Below are 20,822 nucleotides of genomic sequence, written 5' to 3'. Positions count from 1 at the left end.
TTCTGAATGCCTGGTGTAGATTTTCAATTTCGTTGTTCTGTATGGGGCAATGACAATAAATATTATTGTATTGTATTGTATTGTATTGTATTGTATTGTATTGTATTGTATTGTATCTCCAGGTAGCAGGGAACCCGGCCTGAAACCCTTGAAAGCAGCTGCCAGTCAGTGTAGGCCATACTGAGCTAGATGGAGCAATGATCTGACTCAGAATACGGCAGCTTCCTATGTTCTTATGGCTCCTCCTCAGTCCAGTCCCTGACAATGAGTGAGGTGACATCCACATTGTATGGCGCTAGTGGCAGAGCAGCCTCTGGCGCTGATTGGCTTATTGCAGCCAACAAATCTGCATGGATTCCATGAATGGGCAGCATGGATTCCATGAATGAGAAGCAAAGTCAGGGCTTTTCGGCGGGTGTGTTGGCAGTGGGTCCCTTGGTAGGGTGCAACCCCTGGAGCTGCCTTTGAACTCCCCGAGGACTTTGCCTTGGATAGCTCAGTTCATAGAAACATAGAATTGCAGAGTTGGAAGGGGCCCTGAGAGTCATCTAGTCCAACCCCTACAGTGCAGGAAAATGCAGTTGTCCTATAAGGGGATTTTACCTGCAACCTTAGCGTTATCAGCACTGCACTCAAACCAGCTGGGCTACCCAGGCTGGTTAGAGCATGGTGCTGATAACGCCAAGGTTACAGCTTCGATCCACGTTTCGAACAGTTAGAGCATGGTGCTGATAACGCCAAGGTTACAGCTTCGATCCACGTTTCGAACAGTTGCCTGCAGTGCCTCACGGCCTAGGACCCTCGTACCTACGGGACCGCCTCTCCCGGTATGCCCCACGGAGGACCTTAAGGTCCATAAATAGCAACACCCTAGAGGTTCCAGGCCCTAAGGAAGTTAGATTAGCCTCAACCAGAGCCAGGGCCTTTTCAACACTGGCCCCTGCCTGGTGGAACGCTCTGTCTCATGAGACCAGGGCCCTGCAGGATCTGATTTCTTTCCGCAGGGCCTGTAAGACAGAGTTGTTCCGCCTGGCCTTTGGCTTGGAGCCAATTTGATTCCCTCCCCCTCTTTCTTTTTCCTTTCTCCTCCTGTGATGAGGCTGCATTTTAATATTTTAATGTTTCAATATTTTAATATTGTATTTTAATCTTGTTTTTAAGTTGTATTCATTCAACTTGTTTTTATTATTGCTTGTTAGCCACCCTGAGCCTGGCCTTGGCTGGGGAGGGCGGGGTATAAATAAAAATTATTATTATTATTATTATTATTACAGTGGTAACTCGGGTTAAGAACTTAATTCGTTCCGGAGGTCCGTTCTTAACCTGAAACTGTTCTTAACCTGAAGCATCACTTTAGCTAATGGGGCCTCCTGCTGTTCTCAACCTGAAGCAAAGTTCTTAACCCGAGATACTATTTCTGGGTTAGCGGAGTCTGTAACCTGAAGTGTCTATAACCTGAAGCATCTGTAACCTGAGGTACCACTGTATTCCTGCAGCGGTTTGGACTACAATTCTGTGATTCTCCTACAACGATGTGTCACAAGGGACATCTTCTGAGTGATGATGACTCTCTGCCTGCTAAGTTTCCAAGGAATTTGGGGGGCCCACGGAAATACGGTCAGAGAAGACACCAGATTTCAGCCAATCTGGTTTACTCACTTCCCACCCGTCGCTTGCGGGTTGGGAGCCAGAGTCGGCGATCTTTATCACCAGCGTTTCCAATGTATACTTGGAAAACATGTCCGTGTGACGCACTCCTTCTTTCCTTTCCCTTTTATTCTTCCTTGAGCAAGCAAACGGGCGTTTAATATCTGATGCCGTCAGAGTTCAGCGCAGACCGCAAAAGACAAAAGCTTGCAAGCCACTATAAATAGCACAGCCCTTCTATTGTATTTCATCTGAATACATGTCACAACGCTCTTTTTATAGCCTCGCTGAACCTGATGTTTTCGTTGGCTGTTCAAACCCTGCGGACCAGAGAAGTCAGAGGGACGGCGGCCATAAAGACAGCTCCTCTCTCTACCTCTCGAGGAATCCCATCTGTCCACAAAGACTTACTCTGAGCTCTGTTTCTTGGTCACTTTAGAGCGTGACAGAAAAGTTGGGAGCTGAACTCAAACGCCAACTGCCAACCTTCCATCCCTTCCCACGCATGGAGATTTATTTATTTATTCATTTAAGCAATTAAAATGTAACTCATTACATTACTCTGCTTGGGGAGGGGGAATAAAAGAGTTTTACGAAACCCTCAGCCCCTTACACTGGTACTCCCCATTTGTGAGAACACTTTCCCATGGAACTTTCCAAGTCTTTGCTGTGCCCATTTCACAGAAACAGGAAGCAAGGGTATCAGAATTCTTTCGGGGGGGGGGTTTAACAAAAACTCCAAGGTGCACCTATCAGAGCCTGGTGCAAAATGGTGGTTCAGGGGCGGAGCCAGTTACCACCTGCATTCTACAAGTGCGAATCTGTATTTGACATACGACACGTCAGTTAATCTGGCCCCCAACTCTTAATATTGGTTAGCAGTGTTGGAATAGGGGGGAGGGAGATAGAACAGATCAAAAGCAACCAATTAATAATACTTGCATTCTGCAGACGAGGTTGAGCAATTAAAACAAGACCAGCCACGGCAAAATTTATTTTCACTTGCAGATGTTACACTATCAGGCGTCAGAAATATTCATTATATTATTTGTACCCGTCCCATCTGGCTGGGTTGCCCCCTCGCCAATCTTCTACAGTCCACCCAGTAGATCATAATCTACCTTCCATCTGTTGGCTCCGTTCTAGACTGTGGTTAACAGCCTCCTCTCGATTCATTTCGTAGCAAGAACGCAACGTGATCCCATTTGCCGCTCCACAAATCCCTCTGAGCCACAGAGAAAGCGAAAGGAAAAAGTGCATTGGAACTCCGGATTCTTCCATCAAATTAATGCTCCACCGCTCATTATCCGTTTAATCATATTTGATCAGCCACTAAGCCAAACCACCTCACCCAGACCATGAAAGGAGAAGAAGACATGTTTACTGAAATAGCCAGAAGTCCCACTGTCCTCAGGTACGCAGACCCAAGTCCCTCAGGAGCGGTCTTCACTTGCCGGACATGATCCGCAGGAATTCCTCGTAGTTCACCTGCCCATCTCCGTCCACATCAGCCTCCTTGATCATGTCCTCCACCTCTTCGTCCGTCAACTTTTCGCCAAGCTTGGTCATGATGTGACGCAGCTCTGCAGCGCTGACGTAGCCGTTCCCATCCTTATCGAAGACCCGAAAGGCGTTCCGGATTTCTTCCTCCCCGTCGGAGTTCTGGATCTTCCTGGCCATCAAGGACAGGAACTCTGGGAAGTCCACAGTGCCATTCCCATCAGCATCCAGCTTATCGATCATTTCCTTGAGCTCGGCTTCTGTTGGGTTTTGCCCAAGAGACCTCATGACGGTGCCCAGCTCCTTTGTGGTGATGGCACCATCTCCATCTTTGTCGAAGATCAGGAAGGCCTCCTTGAACTCAGCGATTTGCTCTTCCGATAGATGTTCAGCCATGGCTTCCTCCTTGCTTCTGACAACTTCCACGGTCGCCCTGGAACTGCCTTGGCGTTCTCTGGCGCAATGAAGAAGTTCTTCTCTTCCCTTTTTTGGGAGTTGCCAAGAACCGCGGGTGTCTTCTCTGGCCCTCGGCCCAGGGATGAGCCACAATTTGGGGAAAGGTTAGGCAACACCCAAGTAGAGCTTTTGCTGGAGCAAAGTGAATCACAGGGAAGTAGGAGATCCACACCCTTTTAAGTTACACAACCTGCCAGTCCCGTTTGGGTAGCAAATGAAAGAGGCAAGAAGGTAGCAAACATTTTGTTTTATTTTGGATTCCATGTAATTGGAGGAAGGGGAATCATGAAATTAGAAGTGTGGTTTTATTTCATTTGTGGGCAAAAGCAGTTTGCAGAATCTTGGGATGCTAGAGGTAAAAGGGTTAAATTGTTAGAGAAAATATTATGAAAATGATATACAGGTGGTACATAACCCCAGTCAAGCTTGCAAAAATCTATCATGTGCCTGATAATAAATGTTGGAAATGTAAAGAAACTGAAGGTACATTTTTTCACCTTTGGTGGACGTGCCCAAAGATTAAGGCTTTCTGGGAGATGATATATAATGAACTAAAAAAGGTATTTAAATATACCTTCTTGAAGAAACCAGAGGCCTTTCTCCTGGGCATAGTCGGCCAATCAGTGTTAAAAAAGGACAGAACTTTCTTTATGTATGCTACAACAGTAGCAAGAATACTCATTGCAAAGCATTGGAAGACACAAGATTTACCCACACTGGAGGAATGGCAGATGAAATTAATGGACTATATGGAATTGGCAGAAATGACTGGCAGAATCCGTGACCAGGGAGAAGAGTCGGTGGAAGAAGATTGGAAGGAATTTAAAGACTATTTGCAGAAATATTGCAAAATTAATGAATGTTAGAATGATGTTGGATTGAAGTTAAGTGGTTTCTAGCTGTATAGGTACAAAAGAATATGGAAAAATTGGTTTTTAATATGTAAAAATCTAATGTTACAATATATCAAGACTAAGGATTAGGATTAAAAAGGAGGGAAAGGAATTGTTGGATTAACAAATTGAATTGGAATACAAAAGAGGGAGGTATGAGGAGGTCAGGGAAACAAGTAAACGTAAAAGAAGTGAGGAAAAGATGGAATTGTTTTTAACTGTTTTTTCTTTCTTTCTTTTCTACTTTGTATTTTTCCTTTTTATTGTTAATTTTTTTTATTAATGTGATTTTTTCCCCCTTTGAAACTTTAATAAATATTATTTTTTAAAAAAGGGTTAAATTGTAGGGTTTAAAAAGGACCCCCGGGATGGTTAAGTCCGGTCGAATTTGACTAGGGGGTGCAGCGCTCATCTTGGTTTTCAGGCCGAGGGAGCCAGCATTTGTCCACAGACAACTTTCCAGCTCCAAAGACATCTTGGAGGTCCTGGGCCACAGGGAGACTAGGCTGGCCTCAACCAGAGCCAGGGCCTTTTCAGCCGTGGCCTCGATCTGGTGGAACGCTCTGTCACAAGAGACCAGGGCCCTGCGGGACTTGACATCTTTCCACAGGGCCTGCAAGACAGAACTGTTCCACCAGGCCTTTGGCCAAGGCACAGCCTGACCCCATCCTTTGCTAATTCTTCACAGAACTCTAGCCCAGTGGTTGCCATTAATTTGATTTGAACTGATTTTATAATGAATTGATTTTAGAATGCTGTATTATTTTTCATAGGGACGTGGGTGGCGCTGTGGATTAAACCACAGAGCCTAGGGCTTGCCGATCAGAAGGTCGGCGGTTCGAATCCCTGTGATGGGGTGAGCTCCCGTTGCTCGGTCCCTGCTCCTGCCAACCTAGCAGTTCGAAAGCACATCAAAGTGCAAGTAGATAAATAGGTACCGCTCCGGCGGGAAGGTAAACGGCGTTTCCGTGCGCTGCTCTGGTTCACCAGAAGCGGCTTAGTCATGCTGGTCACATGACCCAGAAGCTGTGCTCCCTTGGCCAGTAAAGTGAGATGAGCGCCACAACCCGAGTCGGTCACGACTGGACCTAATGGTCAGGGGTCCCTTTACCTTTACCTTTATTATTTTACTGTTGTTAGCCATCTGAGCCCGGCTTCAGCTGGGGAGGGCAGGATATAAATAAATTATTATTGTTATTATTATTATTATTATTATTATTATTATTTATTATGTGGCCAGCAGGACTAAACTGCTTCTGGCGCAACAGGACACCGTGACAGAAGCCATAGCGCATGGAAACGCCATTCACCTTCCCGCCGATAGATGACATAATAAGAGTTTATAACATTCGGCATGGCATGGGTGGAGAAAGGAATTTCTCCCCCTGTCATAAGTCTAGAATTTATAGGCATCCAAGGACGCGGAATGTTGGAAGATTCAGGACAGATCATTTAGCTTTGGAACTCCTGGCCTATTGAGATAAAGTACGGGCCTTCCTACTGGAGTCTCTTTGGCACCTGATAAAAAGGTTCTTGTTTAGACACGTCTACCCACAAGCTTAGAAAGTTGGAATAATTTCAATCTTGTTTCAGTATGTTTTAATGCATGGTTTTGAATTTTCCCAGTTTTGCTGTTTTATCTTTTTGTAAACTGCTGGGACTTAAAAAAAACCCAATTAACAGGTGTATACATTTTATGAAAGAAAGAAAAGAAAGAAAGAAAGAAAGAAAGAAAGAAAGAAAGAAAGAAAGAAAGAAAGAAAGAAAGAAAGAAAGTTCTTCTCTTTTTATGAAGATTCCCCGCTCTGGGATCCCACAGCTAATTCTCCCCTGGTCTCCTCGCTGGCCCAAACAGGACTAATTTAGCCAGCTAGCCCTGGTGATCATCTAATGTTTATTGGATGGATTTCCCCCAAAATGATTTTTGAATTCTGAATTTATTGTTATTCACGTTTTATACTGTATTTTATGCTGTTTTGGTTGCATCAATTAAGTGTTTTATATTTGTTGTTAGCCGCCCTGAGCCCAGTTTTCTGAACTGGGAAGGGTGGGGTATGAATAAAAATCTATTATTATTATTATTATTATCATCATCATCATCATCATCATCATCATCATCATCATCATGACACTAGTACTTGCAGACATCCACTGAAGCTGACTGTTGGGAGATTCGGGACAGAGGAAGACAGTCCTTCTTCACACAGCACAGAGTTAAACTGTGGAACTCCCTCCCACAGGAAACTGTCATGGCCACCAACATGGACGGCTGTAAAAAAAGGATTGGAGAAATTTATGGATGGCTAATGGCTGTGAGGTTGGAAGTGGTGATGTTTCTGAATACCAGCTGATGGAAACTTCAGGAGAGGGAGAGTTGCTCTTGCACTCAGATCATGCTTGGAGGTTTCCCTAGAGGCACAAAATTGTTAGGGGTACAAAATTTCCACACCTGGTGCTGCCTCAATACATCTGCAAGCTTCCGTCCCCGGGCTCCCTTGCAAACCAGGAAGCAACCTCTCCAGACAATAGAATGACTCTTCTTTTATGATCTCTGTGGTTTTGGTCTCCTGGGTGACACGGGCACCCTGAGGCAGTGCTCCCTCCCTTTCCCTCCCTCCCACCATCCCCTCCACAAAGCCCTGGGCACTGGCAACCTGTGCTATGCCACTGACCACCAGGATAATGTCAAACCTAGACCACACTGGCAACCCACGCTATGCCACTGACCACTGGGCTAATGTCAAACCTAGACCGCACTGGCAACCCATGCTATGCCACTGACCACCGGGCTAATGTCAAACCTAGACTGCACTGGCAACCCACGCTATGCCACTGACCACCAGGATAATGTCAAACCTAGACTGCACTGGCAACCCACTCTATGCCACTGACCACCGGGCTAATGTCAAACCTAGACCGCACTGGCAACCCACCCTATGCCACTGACCACCGGGATAATGTCAAACCTAGACCACACTGGCAACCCACGCTATGCCACTGACCACCAGGATAATGTCAAACCTAGACCAGTTTTCCACTGCTTCCTCTTCAGCTGATGAACTGCTGCCACTGAAAACATAACCAAGTATATTGAGATTAAATTTGCATTCATTGCCCAATGCACGTTTGTCTCTGGCCCACGCATCACCAGCATCCGGCCCCCAGATGGCTGCCCAACAGGGAATGTGGCCCTCGGGCCCTCATCCACATGAGCACAACAAAGCGGCCTGCCTGTTCTCTGAATCTAATGTCCTCCTTCGCTCCCTCCCTGATTCACGTCCCAGCAGGCTGTCTGGAGAAAAGATCTGGTGGCTCAGCGTGGTGCTTCTGATCTAACTACCATTTGTCATTTTAGTTTCTGGCCCCCAGATGGGATCATCTGTCACCCTCCGTCATTTTCCGTAGGAACCCAAAGGCCTCTGACAGAACGTGAACCATTTCTTTTCCTCCTCCCTTCTCAGGGAACGCGTGTTTGACTCAGAACTACTCTGAGATGGTTATTTTTCACATGCATCGGGGAATCAAGTTGTTTGGGGTTGTCCGATGCTCTGAAATCACCACCTTGAGACTCAGGGGTGGAGCCTTGAAGCTAAATACCTCAAGGACTGCCTCTCCACATATGTCCCAGACCTTGGGATCATCATCTGGGGCCTTTCTTCAAGTGCATCTTCCACAAGAGATCAGGAGAGCGGCAACCTGAGAACGGGGCCTTTTCTGTGGTGGCTCCCCATTTGTGGAATGCTTTCCCTAAGGAGATTCACCTGGCGCCATCACTACAGATCTTTAGTTGCCAGGCAAAAAAATCCCTCTTCTCCCAGGCCTTTGGCTAATTAAACATGGCCTTCTGACCTTCTGGCCTTCTGGGTTGTGGTTTTTGTTGGTTACTATGGTATGTATGTATGTATGGTATGGTATGTATCGGGATGCGGGTGGCGCTGTGGTCTAAACCACAGAGCCTAGTGCTTGCCGATCAGAAGGTCACCGGTTCGAATCCCCACGACGGGGTGAGCTCCCGTTGCTCAGTCCCAGCTCCTGCCAACCTAGCAGTTCGAAAGCACATCAAAGTGCAAGTAGATAAATAGGTACCACTCAGGCGGGAAGGTAAACAGCATTTCCATGCGCTGCTCTGGTTTCGGTGTTCTGTTGCACCAGAAGTGGCTTAATCATGCTGGCCACATGACCTGGAAAAACTGTCTGCGGACAAACGCCGGCTCCCTCGGCCTGTAAAGTGAGATGAGTGCCGCAACCCCAGAGTCGTCTGCGACTGGACTTAACTATCAGGGGTCCTTTACCTTTATGGTATATATTTTTGTGTTTTTATACAGTCATACTTCATGTTACGTTTGCTTCATGTTACGTTTTTTCAGGTTGTGTCCCGCGGTGACCCAGAAGTACCGGAAAGGGTTACTTCCAGGTTTCGCCGCTCGTGCATGTGCAGACGTGCAAAATGGTGTCACACGCATGTGCAGAAGCGGCAAATTGCAACTTGCGCGTGCGCAGATGCGCCGCTGTGGGTTGCGTTCCTTTCATGTTGCGAACGGGCCTCCGGAATGGATCCTATTCGCAACCAGAGGTACCATTGTATTCTAAACCACCCTGGGATCTTCGGATGAAGGGCAGTATAAAATTTTAATAAATCATAATAATGATTCTCCCTGGTTGAGATGGGTCCGTGCCCTAAGTTTCACTGGAAACCAAATTGCCTGTGAATTGTCTATGACTAAAGTTTGGGCTCGAATGGGTAGATCTTCTGGCAAAAGGGCCAACCCAATTGCAAGGGAGGATCAAAGCTCAAAACCTGCTCGCCTTGGCTTACAAAGACATGTGACCCAACCCTGGGAAGGTCTACTGCACAAGCTCCCCTGAACTGAATGGGAGAAACTCCCAGGGGATTGTGCCCAGAGATGGAACTGCCAGGTGTTCTCCAGGGCAGCCAGCCCTGCCAAATAATAGACTCCACAACTGAAAAGAGAACCATGGATTTATTTTCCCCTGGGGCCTGAGACGTCAACATCAGCAACATCTGCCCCAGATCTTTATTTTGGGCGTGTCTCCTTCAACCTGGCTGTGAAGAGGAAGACGCTTGAGAATGTTCCTTTGCAAGCTCCTCCAGTTCTCAGGTTGCAGTTCGGGGTATTAAGTGTCGACGGGGATGGTGGCGAGACGCATAGCATTTTTCTGCAAATTTCAGCCAGCGGGTAAACCGAAGTCTCAGCTCCGCTGCAAAGAGAAAAGGGGGGAAGAAAGAAATGGTAAAATAGAGAATACAGTGGTACCTCGGGTTACAGACGCTTCAGGTTACAGACGTTTCAGGTTACAGACTCCGCTAACCCAGAAATAGTACCTCGGGTTAAGAACTTTGCTTCAGGATGAGAACAGAAATCGCGTGGCGGCAGCAGCGGGAGGCCCCATTAGCTAAAGTGGTACCTCAGGTTAAGAACAGTTTCAGGTGAAGAACAGACCTCCAGAACGAATAAAGTTCTTAACCCGAGGTACCACTGTATGGTGAGGACCATTTGTCAACCTGCTTGGGGTCATTATTATTATTGTTATTATTTATTGAATTTATATACCCGGGGATCTCAGGGAGGTTCACAGAATAAAATCAAGATATAAAACCACAAAATACCTAATAAAAATAAAAACAACAACCCAATAGCCCCCAAAAACCTCACATAGGATGCAAATCAGATCAGTCAAAGGCCTGGTTAAAAAGGAATGTTTTTGCCTGGCGCCTAAAGGGGTATAATGAAGGCACCAGGTGAACTTCCCTGGGCATTCTACAGATGGGGAGCCACTGCAGAGAAGGCCCTGTTCTCGTGTTGCCACCCTCCGGACCTCTCGAGGAGGAGGCACACGAAGGAGGGTCTCAGAAGATGATCTCAGGGTCTGGGTAGGTTCATATGGAAAGAGGCGGTCCTTGACATATTGCGGTCCTGAGCCGTGTAAGGAATCATGGAGTCGGAAGGTCCTCGAGTCCAATCCCTGCAATGCAGGAATCTCAACTGAAGCATCCCTGTCCGATAGCTGTCCAAGTGTCCAAGAAAAAGCTAGCAAGAGCTTTCCCACCACAGACAGTAACGGAACTGCAGGGAACCCAAAGATCATCTGTTCGGGCCTCAGGGCCACCTGGTGGTGAGGCCAACGCCAATAGCCAAAAGTCCCAAGGAGAGTCCAAAATCCAAAAAAGCTGTGTTCATCCAGTATTTTATACACACAGAGAGAGAGAGGTTCTTGTATAACAGGGGGTTGGACTAGATGACCCCCAGGTCCCTTCCAACTCCATGAGTCCATGGATATATATAGAAAGACACCAAAGAGCAGCAGTACATAGCATAATCGCCAGGACAGATCCTATACCATTATCCCTCATCTGTTCTATTCTTCCCATCCTATGAGAAGGATACTACTGAATCGGACGTTATATTAAAAAATGCCCTTTAACATGTATGTTAGAGACATGTAACTAGCAACTGCTGGACGGGCCAATAATAATAATAATAATTTATTATTTGTACCCCAGCCACTCTGGGCGGCTTCCACAAAGACAAAAAATACACTAATATGTCATACATTAAAAACTTCCCTGAACAGGGCTGCCTTCAGATGTCTTCTAAAAGTCTGGTAGTTGTTTATCTCTTTGACATCTGGTGGGAGGGCATTCCACAGGGCGGGTGCCACTACCGAGAAGGCTCTCCTCCTGGTTCCTTGTAGCTTTACTTCTCGCAGTGAGGGAACTGCCAGAAGGCCCTCGGCGCTGGACCTCAGTGTCCGGGCAGAACGATGGGGGTGGAGATGCTCCTTCAGGTATACTGGGCCGAGGCCGATAATGGTTTTAATCACAGCAGGCAGAGTGGGGGAGTTTAACCCTTTCCTTCCCTCACCGCCGCTGCAATCCTGATGCAAAGGACCCCTCTGAAGCTGCTATTTGCACGGGAAGGACACACACACAATCGGGTGCCAATGCAAAGAAGACACGTTCCGTCTCATGCCCGGTTTCGTCCAGGTAAAGCCTTTTGTAAGGCTGGAGCCGTGAGGAGAGCTCTGCAGGGCCTCAGGCCTACGGGACCGCCTCTCCTGGTATATTCCACAGAGGACCTTACGATCTTCAAACAAAAACATCTTGGACTACTGCAACGCGCTCTCCATGGGACTACCTTTGAAGGGGACCCGGAAACTGCAATTAATCCAGAATGCGGCAGCTAGACTGGTGACTGGGAGTGGCCACTGAAACCATATAACACCGGTCCTGAGAGATCTGCATTGGCTCCCAGTACGTTTCCGAGCACAATTCAAAGTGTTGGTGCTGACCGTTAAAGCCCTAAATAGCCTTAGCCCAGTATACCTGAAGGACCATCTCCACCCCCATCGTTCTGCCCGGACACTGAGGTCCAGCTCCGAGGGCCTTCTGGCGGTTCCCTCATTGCGAGAAGTGAGGCTGCAGGGAACCAGGCAGAGGGCCTTCTCGGTAGTGGCACCCGCCCTGTGGAACACCCTCCCTTCAGATGTACAGGAAATAAGCAGCTATCCTATCTTTAAAAGACATCTGAAGGCAGCCCTGTTCAGGGAAGTTTTTAATATTTAACGCTGTATTGTTTTTAATATTCGGTTGGAAGCCACCCAGAGTGGCTGGGGAAACTCAGTCAGATGGGTGGGGTATAAATAATATATTATTATTATTATTATTATTATTATTATTATTATTATTATTATCAACCCCAGCCAGGGTAACCAACTTGGGACCACTTCAGCTACAAGACGCATTCACTGAGATTCCTGCATTGCAGGGGGTTGGAATAGAGGACGTTTGGGGTCCCTTCCAACTCTACAATTCTATGAGATCACCTTGCCCCACATGAGCCCATTCAAACACTTCAGTTGGTGGAATTGGCACGGGTGCCGCATAATACCTGCTCCACATTTGTAATAGCTCGGTAATTCAGCGTGGCAGCCTCTATACTTTGGAACTCCATGCCTATTGATAGGTGCCTTCGCTGTACTCTTTTCGGCACCTGCTAAACTTATCCTTGTTTAGACGAGCCTAGCAGTTCGAAAGCACATCAAAGTGCAAGTAGATCAATAGGTACCGCTCCGGCGGGAAGGTAAGTGGCGTTTCCGTGTGCTGCTCTGGTTCGCCAGAAGCGGCTTAGTCCTGCTGGCCACATGACCAGGAAAAACTGTCTGCAGACAAACGCCGGCTCCCTTAGCCTGAAAAGCGAGATGAGCACCGCAACCCCAGAGTCGGTCACGACTGGACCTAACGGTCCCTTTACCTTTACCCAGATTCTTAGAAAGTTGATGTGAATTTTAACCTGTCTCAGCATTCTAACTTCTTGTAGGTTTTAAGCTACTGTTGTAAATTTCCCTTGATTTTACTGTTTTACCTTTACGGGTTGTTTTTTTACCATGTATAAATCTTATGAAATAAAACGAACCAAAAAAAGAGTTTTTGTTTTGTTTTGCCGTGCTTTTTTTTTGAGTCGACCTTTGATATTTGTGTCTGTACCTCTGATATTTACATCAGGAAAATGGCATGGGAGGGGTTAAGCCTCTCCCCAAACCTCCTGCTCTGGTCAAACTCAGAGCCCTCAAAAACGGTGTGTTTTGGATTGTCGCCAGCCAAGCGTTACTCAAAGTAGATGCATCAAAATTCACAGGCCAAAGTTAGTCACATCCATACATTTCACCCTTGGTTTTGGTCATTCTTTAAAAGCTATTCTGTGCATCTCAAATATCTTGAAACGAAAGGTAGTTTGAGAGCTGAGGATTAGGCAGAGGAAAGAAGCAAGAGAAAAGGCCAGCAAGAAACACATTTCTGATTCTGCCCAATTTTCATCCCCAAATGGGATATATAGCAGGAACAGGAATAAACACCCATTACCTTTTCCCTTCATTTTCCCTTCTCCATATTTCCACATTTTTTCTCGAAGAAACCCATGCTAAAGTGCTGACAGATATATGCCTAATATATACATTTTTGCTAAGCAACTTCTCCTAATATAATGCATATTTGCATCTCGTCATTTTCACAAGTTTGCATTGCTTGGTTGGGGCAAGAAAAACAGAACGCAAAATTCAGAGAGGCGCAAATTTCAAAGAATGGTACATACTGAATCAAATTTCTGCCCTGTCCCTAAGAGATGGCTCCCCGCCCATGGTCACATCTCCCCTCTCCCCTCCTCCTTCATCCACAAGTCACTGCCAAACTCTTGAACTGGAAGCTCCATGGGGCAGAGAACTCTCCTGCAGCTGTGCATTTAATGTGAGATTAACCTGCACCTAGAGTTAAAAAGGGATGCGGGTGGCGCTGTGGGTTAAACCACAGAGCCTAGGATTTGCCGATCAGAAGGTCAGCAGTTTGAATCCCCGCGACGGGGTGAGCTCCCGTTGCTCGGTCCCAGCTCCTGCCAACCTAGAATTTCGAAAGCGCATCAAAGTGCAAGTAGATAAATAGGTACCACTCCGGTGGGAAGGTAAACAGCGTTTCCGTGCACTGCTCTGGTTCGCCAGAAGCGGCTTAGTCATGCTGGCCACATGACCCGGAAGCTGTACGCCGGCTCCCTCAGCTAATAAAGCGAGATGAGCTCCGCAACCCCAGAGTCAGCCACGACAGGACCTAATGGTCAGGGGTCCCTTTACCTTTAGAGTGCAGGGCCTCGAGGGTCTCTGGCCACCATCAGCTTCTCAAACTCCTCGTAGGTGACTTTCCCATCCGAGTTAGCGTCCACCTGTCTCATCATCTCCTCCACCTTCTCGTCCGTGAACGTCTCCCTCAGGTTGACCAGCACGTGCTCAAGCGAGCGCATGACGTCTCCCAGCTCCGACGAAGTGATCACCCCATCGCCGTCCGTGTCAAAATGTGTGAAGGCCTCTTTGACCACGTCGAGTTCTGCTTCTGTGAACCGGTAAGCCATGGCGTGTCCGTCCTCTGCCCAGCACAACCTCTCTCTCTCTCTCGTCTCCAGGAAATCACTCTCTCGTTATCCCTGCTGAAATGGGAAAATCCAGCGTCTGCCGGAAGGAGGAGATGATGAAGGGCCGGATTGCTTCGGTCCACACCCTGGCCTGGAGAAGGATCTACTTGTTTGTGGTGAAACCAGTCAGAGGAACAGCTTTGCCCCAGTGTAGGTTGGGCTCTTATAGGGTTGGCAGACCAGGGGATGCTCCACTATCGACATCCATCATCTCTGCAACTTCAAGGAATGCAAATCGGGTGGAGCTCTCGCACGTCGCAACTTTCATCGCATTATCCGTCCGGTTTCGTGACATCAGCACAAAGCCCTGAGGTCTCCCTAGTTGATTTTGTGGGTGTGTGGGTGTTTGTGTGATAAATGCACCGTTCGCATAGGTGTGAACCGTCCCTTATTTGGTGGGAAACTCCCTTATCCCAGCGCCGTGTCCCGCTGCTGTCCCTTATTGATGATGTCCCTTAAATTTCCTGGGTTTCAAAGGAAGCAGCTCCTCTCCCTCCCTCCCTGCCGGCCAGGGAGGAGGGAGGCTCCAGCTGTGTTGCTTGGCTGCGTTGCTCACCCAATAAGGAGTCAAAGAACGACTGGGGTGTGGAGCTTGCATGCCTTGTGCCAATCAAATCGGCCGCGTTGCCTAGGGACTCGCCTTTGCTCAGCGCTTCCCAGCGGAGAGGCGACGGTGGTTTTCCTTGCTGCATCCCCTTTGCCGGGTTGCTGCGCTGTGGGAACCACCACTTGAGGCTTCATTTGGCTGCTGGCTGGGCTTTCTGCCTTTGGCTCAGAGGGACTCAGAAGTTGAACATACCTGTGCTCTGAAAATCCCTTATTTTGGCTGCTGATCCCTTATTTTTGAGGCTGCTGGTCCCTTATTTTCAAATCTGTAAGTTGACAGCTGTGATAGGAACTTAGGAGTCGAACCGGCGGTATTCGTCTCAGAGAATCGCAGAATTGCATTCTTTTTTGGTGTGGAAAGAATGCAGTCTGTCACTGAGCTACATAGTCCAAATATTAATCCTCCACACAGTGATTCTGCTACACATTTTCTCAACTCTCAAGAAGCACCGTTTTACTGACAGGGAAAACGCAGTTCCCTTTCTAGCTAGTCCATTGCTATTGCTGATCCTTCACTCACAGTTTGGTGATGGACTTGACATCAGGTGTTTGGGGTTTTTTTAAAAGGATTGGGCAAATTCATGGAGGATTAGGCTACTGATGCTTGCTATGTGCAGAGGCAGTGTACCTTTCAGTGCCAGGTACTGATGGAATGCATTGGTTCCTTCACACCCTGAGATTCTAGGAAGCATCTGAGATGAAGAACAATGGACCTCTATAATTATGTCCTTATTGTAAGGACACATAATTATTTCCTTATTATGCTTTTTATAATTGCATCCTTATTATGACCACAATGTGAAATGTTGATCTCATCCACCCTCCTAGACCCATATTGGAAAGGGATATCACTGGTGACAACTTACATTGCCCTTCCTCCTGTCTGCAATAATCTGAGACCTTTAAGAATTTAATTTTAATTAAATTTTAATTAAATTTTCTGTTTTACAATTTAAGATACTCATTTTCACACCCTTAAAATACCAGTGACTTCCCTCCTTCTCTTTCCATGGTTCATTTTACATATCATAAATCCCGGCATATTTTACAGACACTATACCATTCAGTATTCCAGTATTACATCCATCATAACTTATTTACCCTATTGAATTTATCTTAATGCTGCCAGCGTTTTCAGCTGTACACAGTCATTTCGAATATATTCAATAAACGTTTTCCAGTCTTCTCTAAACATATGTTCTTCTTGTTCGCTTATTCTATATATATTCTATATTCGCTTATTCTGGGAAGCGCTGAGCAAAGGCAAGTCCCCAGGCAACGCGGCCGATTTGATTGGCACAAGGCATGCAAGCTCCACCCCCCAGTCGTTCTTAGTCTCCTTATTGGGTGAACAACGCAGCCAAGCAACCCAGTTGGAGCCTCCCTCCTCCCTGGCCGGCAGGGAGGGAGGGAGAGGAGCTGCTTCCTTTGAAACGTGGGAAATTTAAGGGACATCATCAGTAAGGGACAGCAGCGGGACACGGCGCTGGGATAAGGGAGTTTCCCACCAAATAAGGGACGCTTGACAGCTATGCGCCTGTGGCTACATCAAGCCAGTGCTCCCTCTATTCTAGCATCCCGTTCCTACAGCAGCCAGCCCAAGTGGCGCCTGACTGCAACAGCTCTTTGGAAGTTAGTGAATGAGCAACAAGGACACAGGGTAGTACCCAGAGATTGCCCTGCTCAGATTTGCCCTGTTGAAATTCTTTGATTCCTGCATTACAGGGGGCTGGATTGGAACTGCCCATCCAACTACAATTCTAGTTTCCCATGACTAACTGTCTCCCATTCATTTAAGTGTGTCTGCCCTGAATGCAACTTGTTGTTGTTGAGTTGTTTAGTCATGTCCAACTCTTCGTGACCCCCTGGACCAGAGCATGCCAGGCACTCCTGTCTTCCACTGCCTCCCGCAGTTTGGTCAAACTCATGCTGGTAGCTTTGAGAACACCATCCAACCATCTCGTCCTCTGTCGTCCCCTTCTCCTTGTGCCCTCCATCTTTCCCAACATCAGGGTCTTTTCCAGGGAATCTTCTCTTCTCATGAGGTGGCCAAAGTATTGGAGCCTCAGCTTCAGGATCTGCCCTTCCAGTGAGCACTCAGGGCTGATCTCCTTCAGAATGGAGAGGTTTGATCTTCTTGCAGTCCATGGGACTCTCAAGAGTCTCTTCCAGCACCAGAATTCAAAAGCATCCATTCTTCGGCGATCAGCCTTCTTGATGGTCCAGCTCTCACTTCCATGCAACTTAGATGGATATAATCCTCAGGAACAAAGGCAACTGAGTCCGGCCATTGGCCCACACGGACTGGCAGCAGCTCTCCAGGGTTTCAGGCCCCAGTCCTCCCCACCCCTGCTTGGTGATGCTGGTGGAATGGAGCCGGGATCTTCTGCACTCAAAGCGGATGCTCTGCCGCTTAGCTATGGAGACCTGCAGGATCAGGCCCGTGGCAGTGCAGCACCCTGTTCACGCAGCAGCCAACCAGACCCCTGTGGGAAACCCACGAGCAGGATTCGAACACAAGATCCCTCTTCAATGCTTGTTTAAATTACTGGATTGAGCTAAGATGACAAAGCTGACATGCCTAATCAGAGAAAAGCCGTTGTCAACATTTACTAAAGATAGGGGGGGGGGGATATTAATTATTTTTACACAAAAAAGAAAAATAAGTCGTTATATTTCGGGTTGAGGATTGAAGATAATGTTGCCATATAGAAAGTAGTTTTGCTGGCTGTTTGGATGTGCTGAATAATTTTTATATACAACTGACAGATGAAGAATCGGAAGTTCTCTTTTTTCTCTTTTCCTCTTGCTTTCTCTTTTCCCTTATTTCCTTTTCTCCTTCCTCTATTTCCCTATTTTCTCTCTCTCTCTTTTTGGATTGTGTTTTTACTTAGATTAGGTTTCCAGTTTCGACAAAAAGAGATTTGTTCATAAATTTCGTATTCCGTTTTTCCCAAATCTGAATAAAACCAATTCAAAAATAGAATAAAAAAGAGTCGTCTCCCCTCCTGTGGATTCCAGGAACTGGCATTTAGAAGCACTGTTTGCTGCCTCCAGCAGTTTGAGAAGCCTCTCAAATTTGCTGAGTTGCAGAGAAATGGAGTGCAGGCGGCGCTTTGTCCAGTTTAATTGTCAAATTTCTCCTGCCCACTACACCACAAACCTTCCCAGGAGGAAAGGCTTCTGGCCAGGCAAAAGAAAAAGCGAGAGCACAGAGGACAGAAGTGAATGACTACTAAGGGAAAGTGCAATTTGTGGAGCTCCACGGAGCTCCCTGCGAATTAAACATGGAGTTCCACGAATTAGTGGTCATCATTGGCCACAGTAAAGTCTACAGGCCTGTGCCAGTACCTGCTGATGCCCATCCCTGTATCACCCTTGCTTCTCCTATTCCTCCTTTCCCTTCATTCACTCTCCAGTTGAGTTTTGGAACTGTAGGCACCTTGGGGCAGGGAACTGCGTCCCGCACCCCACCGCAAAGCAATGTACTGCCGTGAAAATTGCAATGGTTTGAAGCTTCTGGGAAATGATATTTAACGAGATGAAAAAGATGTTGAAATATACATTTATTAAGAAACCAGAAGCATTTTTACTTGGCATTGTAGGAGATGATATTAATAGATAGGATTGTAAGTTGTTTTTATATGCAATGACGGCAGCAAGAATATTATTGGCACAAAAATGGAAGCAAGAAGAACTACCGACGAAAGGACGAAATTGATGGACTATGCAGAATTAGATAAACTAACAGGAAGGATTCGAAACCTACAGGACCAGAGATTCTTAGAAGACTGGAGTAAATATATGAATTATTTGAAAAGTAATAGTAACGAACAGATTATGCTAGTAGGATTGCAAGAAGTTTTGTAAGGAGGACTATTTGAAAATATTACAAGTAAGATTATGAGGAGAATTATTAGTTAGTGATAATTAAGAGTAATAGAGAAATGAAGAAATGCAGAAGAACGGAAAATCATCAGAGGTGTTGATGGAAGTCAAAAACATTGTATAAGAAAAGCAGTTATGTTATATGAATGTTGGAAATGATATGTTAAAAAGCTAATAAAAAATATTTTGAAAAGAAAATTGCAATGGTTTGTTACCTAGGCCCTTCACTTCTCCATCATCACCCGCACAAACTCTTCGTAGTTGACTCTCCCGTCTCCGTCCACATCGGCCTCCTTGATCATCTCGTCCACTTCTTCGTCCGTCAGCTTCTCCCCCAGGTTGGTCATGACGTGGCGCAGCTCCGCCGTGCTGATGTAGCCGTTCCCGTCCTTGTCGAAGACCCGGAAGGCTTCCCGGATCTCCTCCTCACTGTCAGAATCCTTCGACTGCTTGGCCATCAGCGAGAGGAACTCGGCAAAGTCCACCGTGCCACTGCCATTGGCGTCCACCTGGTCGATCATGCTCTGCAGCTCTGCTTCGGTGGGGTTGTGGCCCAGGGAGCGCATAACAGTACCCAACTCCTTGGTGGTGATGGCCCCATCGCCATCTTTGTCAAAGAGCGAGAAGGCCTCTTTGTACTCGGTGAGTTGCTCCTCCGTGAGCCGCTGAGCCATGCTGCTGCCTCCAATCTCACAACAAGCAACCCCTCTCTCTCTCTCTCTCTCTCTCTCTCTCTCTCTCTCTCTCTTTCTCTCAGTTGTGATCCCTGCCGAAACAGGAAAAGCTAGCATGGTATAGGGGCGTTGAGTGATGTCAGCCCACACCCTCATTCGTGGCCTAAGGCCTGGCTTTAGATCCTGCTCCTTTCTGGAGAAACCTGCTGAGAAGATAGACTCATCAGGCGTGGTCTGGTGCCAGAGATGGAGGGTGCTCCTCAGGGAGGGGCCGTAGCTGAGTGAGAAGATCATCTGCCTAGCAAGCAGAAGGTGTCGGGTTCAGTTCCCACTGACATCTCCAGGAAGGGCTGAGAGGGACTCCTTTGAGCTAAAAGCACCGGTTAGTTACTGTGACCGGCCATAGTTCCTAGGATCACAGAATTGTAGAGTTGGAACGGCCCTTGAGGGCATCTATTCCAAGCCCTTGCAATGCAGGAATCTCAATAATAATAATAATAATAATTTATTATTTGTACCCCGCCCATCTGGCTGGGTTTCCCCAGCCACTCTGGGCGGCTTCCAACAAAGACCCAAAATACACTAAGATGTCACACATTAAAAACTTCCCTGAACAGGGCTGCCTTCAGATGTCTTCTGAATGTCAGGTAGTTGTTTATCTCTTTGACATCTGGTGGGAGGGTGTTCCACAGGGCAGGTGCCACCACCGAAAAGGCCCTCTGCCTGGTTCCCTGTAGCTTTGCTTCTCACAATGAGGGAACCACCAGAAGGCCCTCGGCGCTGGACCTCAGGGTCCGGGCAGAATGATGGGGGTGGAGACGCTCCTTCAGGTATACTGGGCCGAGGCTAAGCTGAACAATATAACAAAACACGACGGCCAATAACAACGGCACTAAACACTATTTATAGACTAATGCAAATGGTCAGAAATGGCAACCAAAGTCTCTAAATCTTCTTCCCCAGTCGCGGTAGAATAATTCAAAAGTTCGATATATACGTAATCTGTCACCAAATATTGCCAGAACAGAGTTTCCAGATAACTAATCTGTTTCGCTCAATGCTTCATCAGCCTATCTCGATCTATTCTTCATCAGCCAGACTTGTAAGAAGTAATATGAGAAGGATGTAGCTTTATTTCTTTACAAGACAATCTTGCAGTATCATATGAGCACTGATCCAGAGCA

The 20,822-nt window shown here is 46.9% G+C and overlaps 1 protein-coding gene, 1 long non-coding RNA gene and 1 pseudogene across 3 annotated transcripts; 1 reads left to right on the top strand and 2 right to left on the bottom strand.

Annotated features, from left to right (window-relative positions):
• The first annotated feature begins 98 nt into the window (after positions 1-98).
• LOC308486540 lies at positions 99-1,268 on the top strand. The gene is made up of 2 exons (XR_013991141.1): positions 99-686; positions 743-1,268. It is a non-coding gene; the product is annotated as an uncharacterized lncRNA (long non-coding RNA).
• A 1,332-nt stretch (positions 1,269-2,600) lies between these two features.
• Positions 2,601-3,678, bottom strand: LOC308486463 (neo-calmodulin pseudogene; annotated as a pseudogene). Its single transcript has one exon. The product of its transcript is annotated as a neo-calmodulin pseudogene (transcript).
• A 5,781-nt stretch (positions 3,679-9,459) lies between these two features.
• On the bottom strand, positions 9,460-19,712 carry LOC308486420 (neo-calmodulin). The gene is made up of 2 exons (XM_081023258.1): positions 19,180-19,712; positions 9,460-9,716 (listed from the first exon to the last, which is right to left on the bottom strand). The coding sequence occupies exon 1, from the start codon at positions 19,636-19,638 to the stop codon at positions 19,189-19,191; it is 450 nt and encodes a 149-aa protein (XP_080879384.1). The 5' UTR covers positions 19,639-19,712; the 3' UTR covers positions 9,460-9,716; positions 19,180-19,188.
• Positions 19,713-20,822: the final 1,110 nt, after the last annotated feature.

The sequence above is a fragment of the Podarcis pityusensis genome (assembly GCF_964106645.2).
Source record: "Podarcis pityusensis genome assembly, chromosome: 10".
NCBI lineage: Eukaryota > Metazoa > Chordata > Lepidosauria > Squamata > Lacertidae > Podarcis > Podarcis pityusensis.
This window is presented reverse-complemented; position numbering and strand designations above follow the sequence as displayed.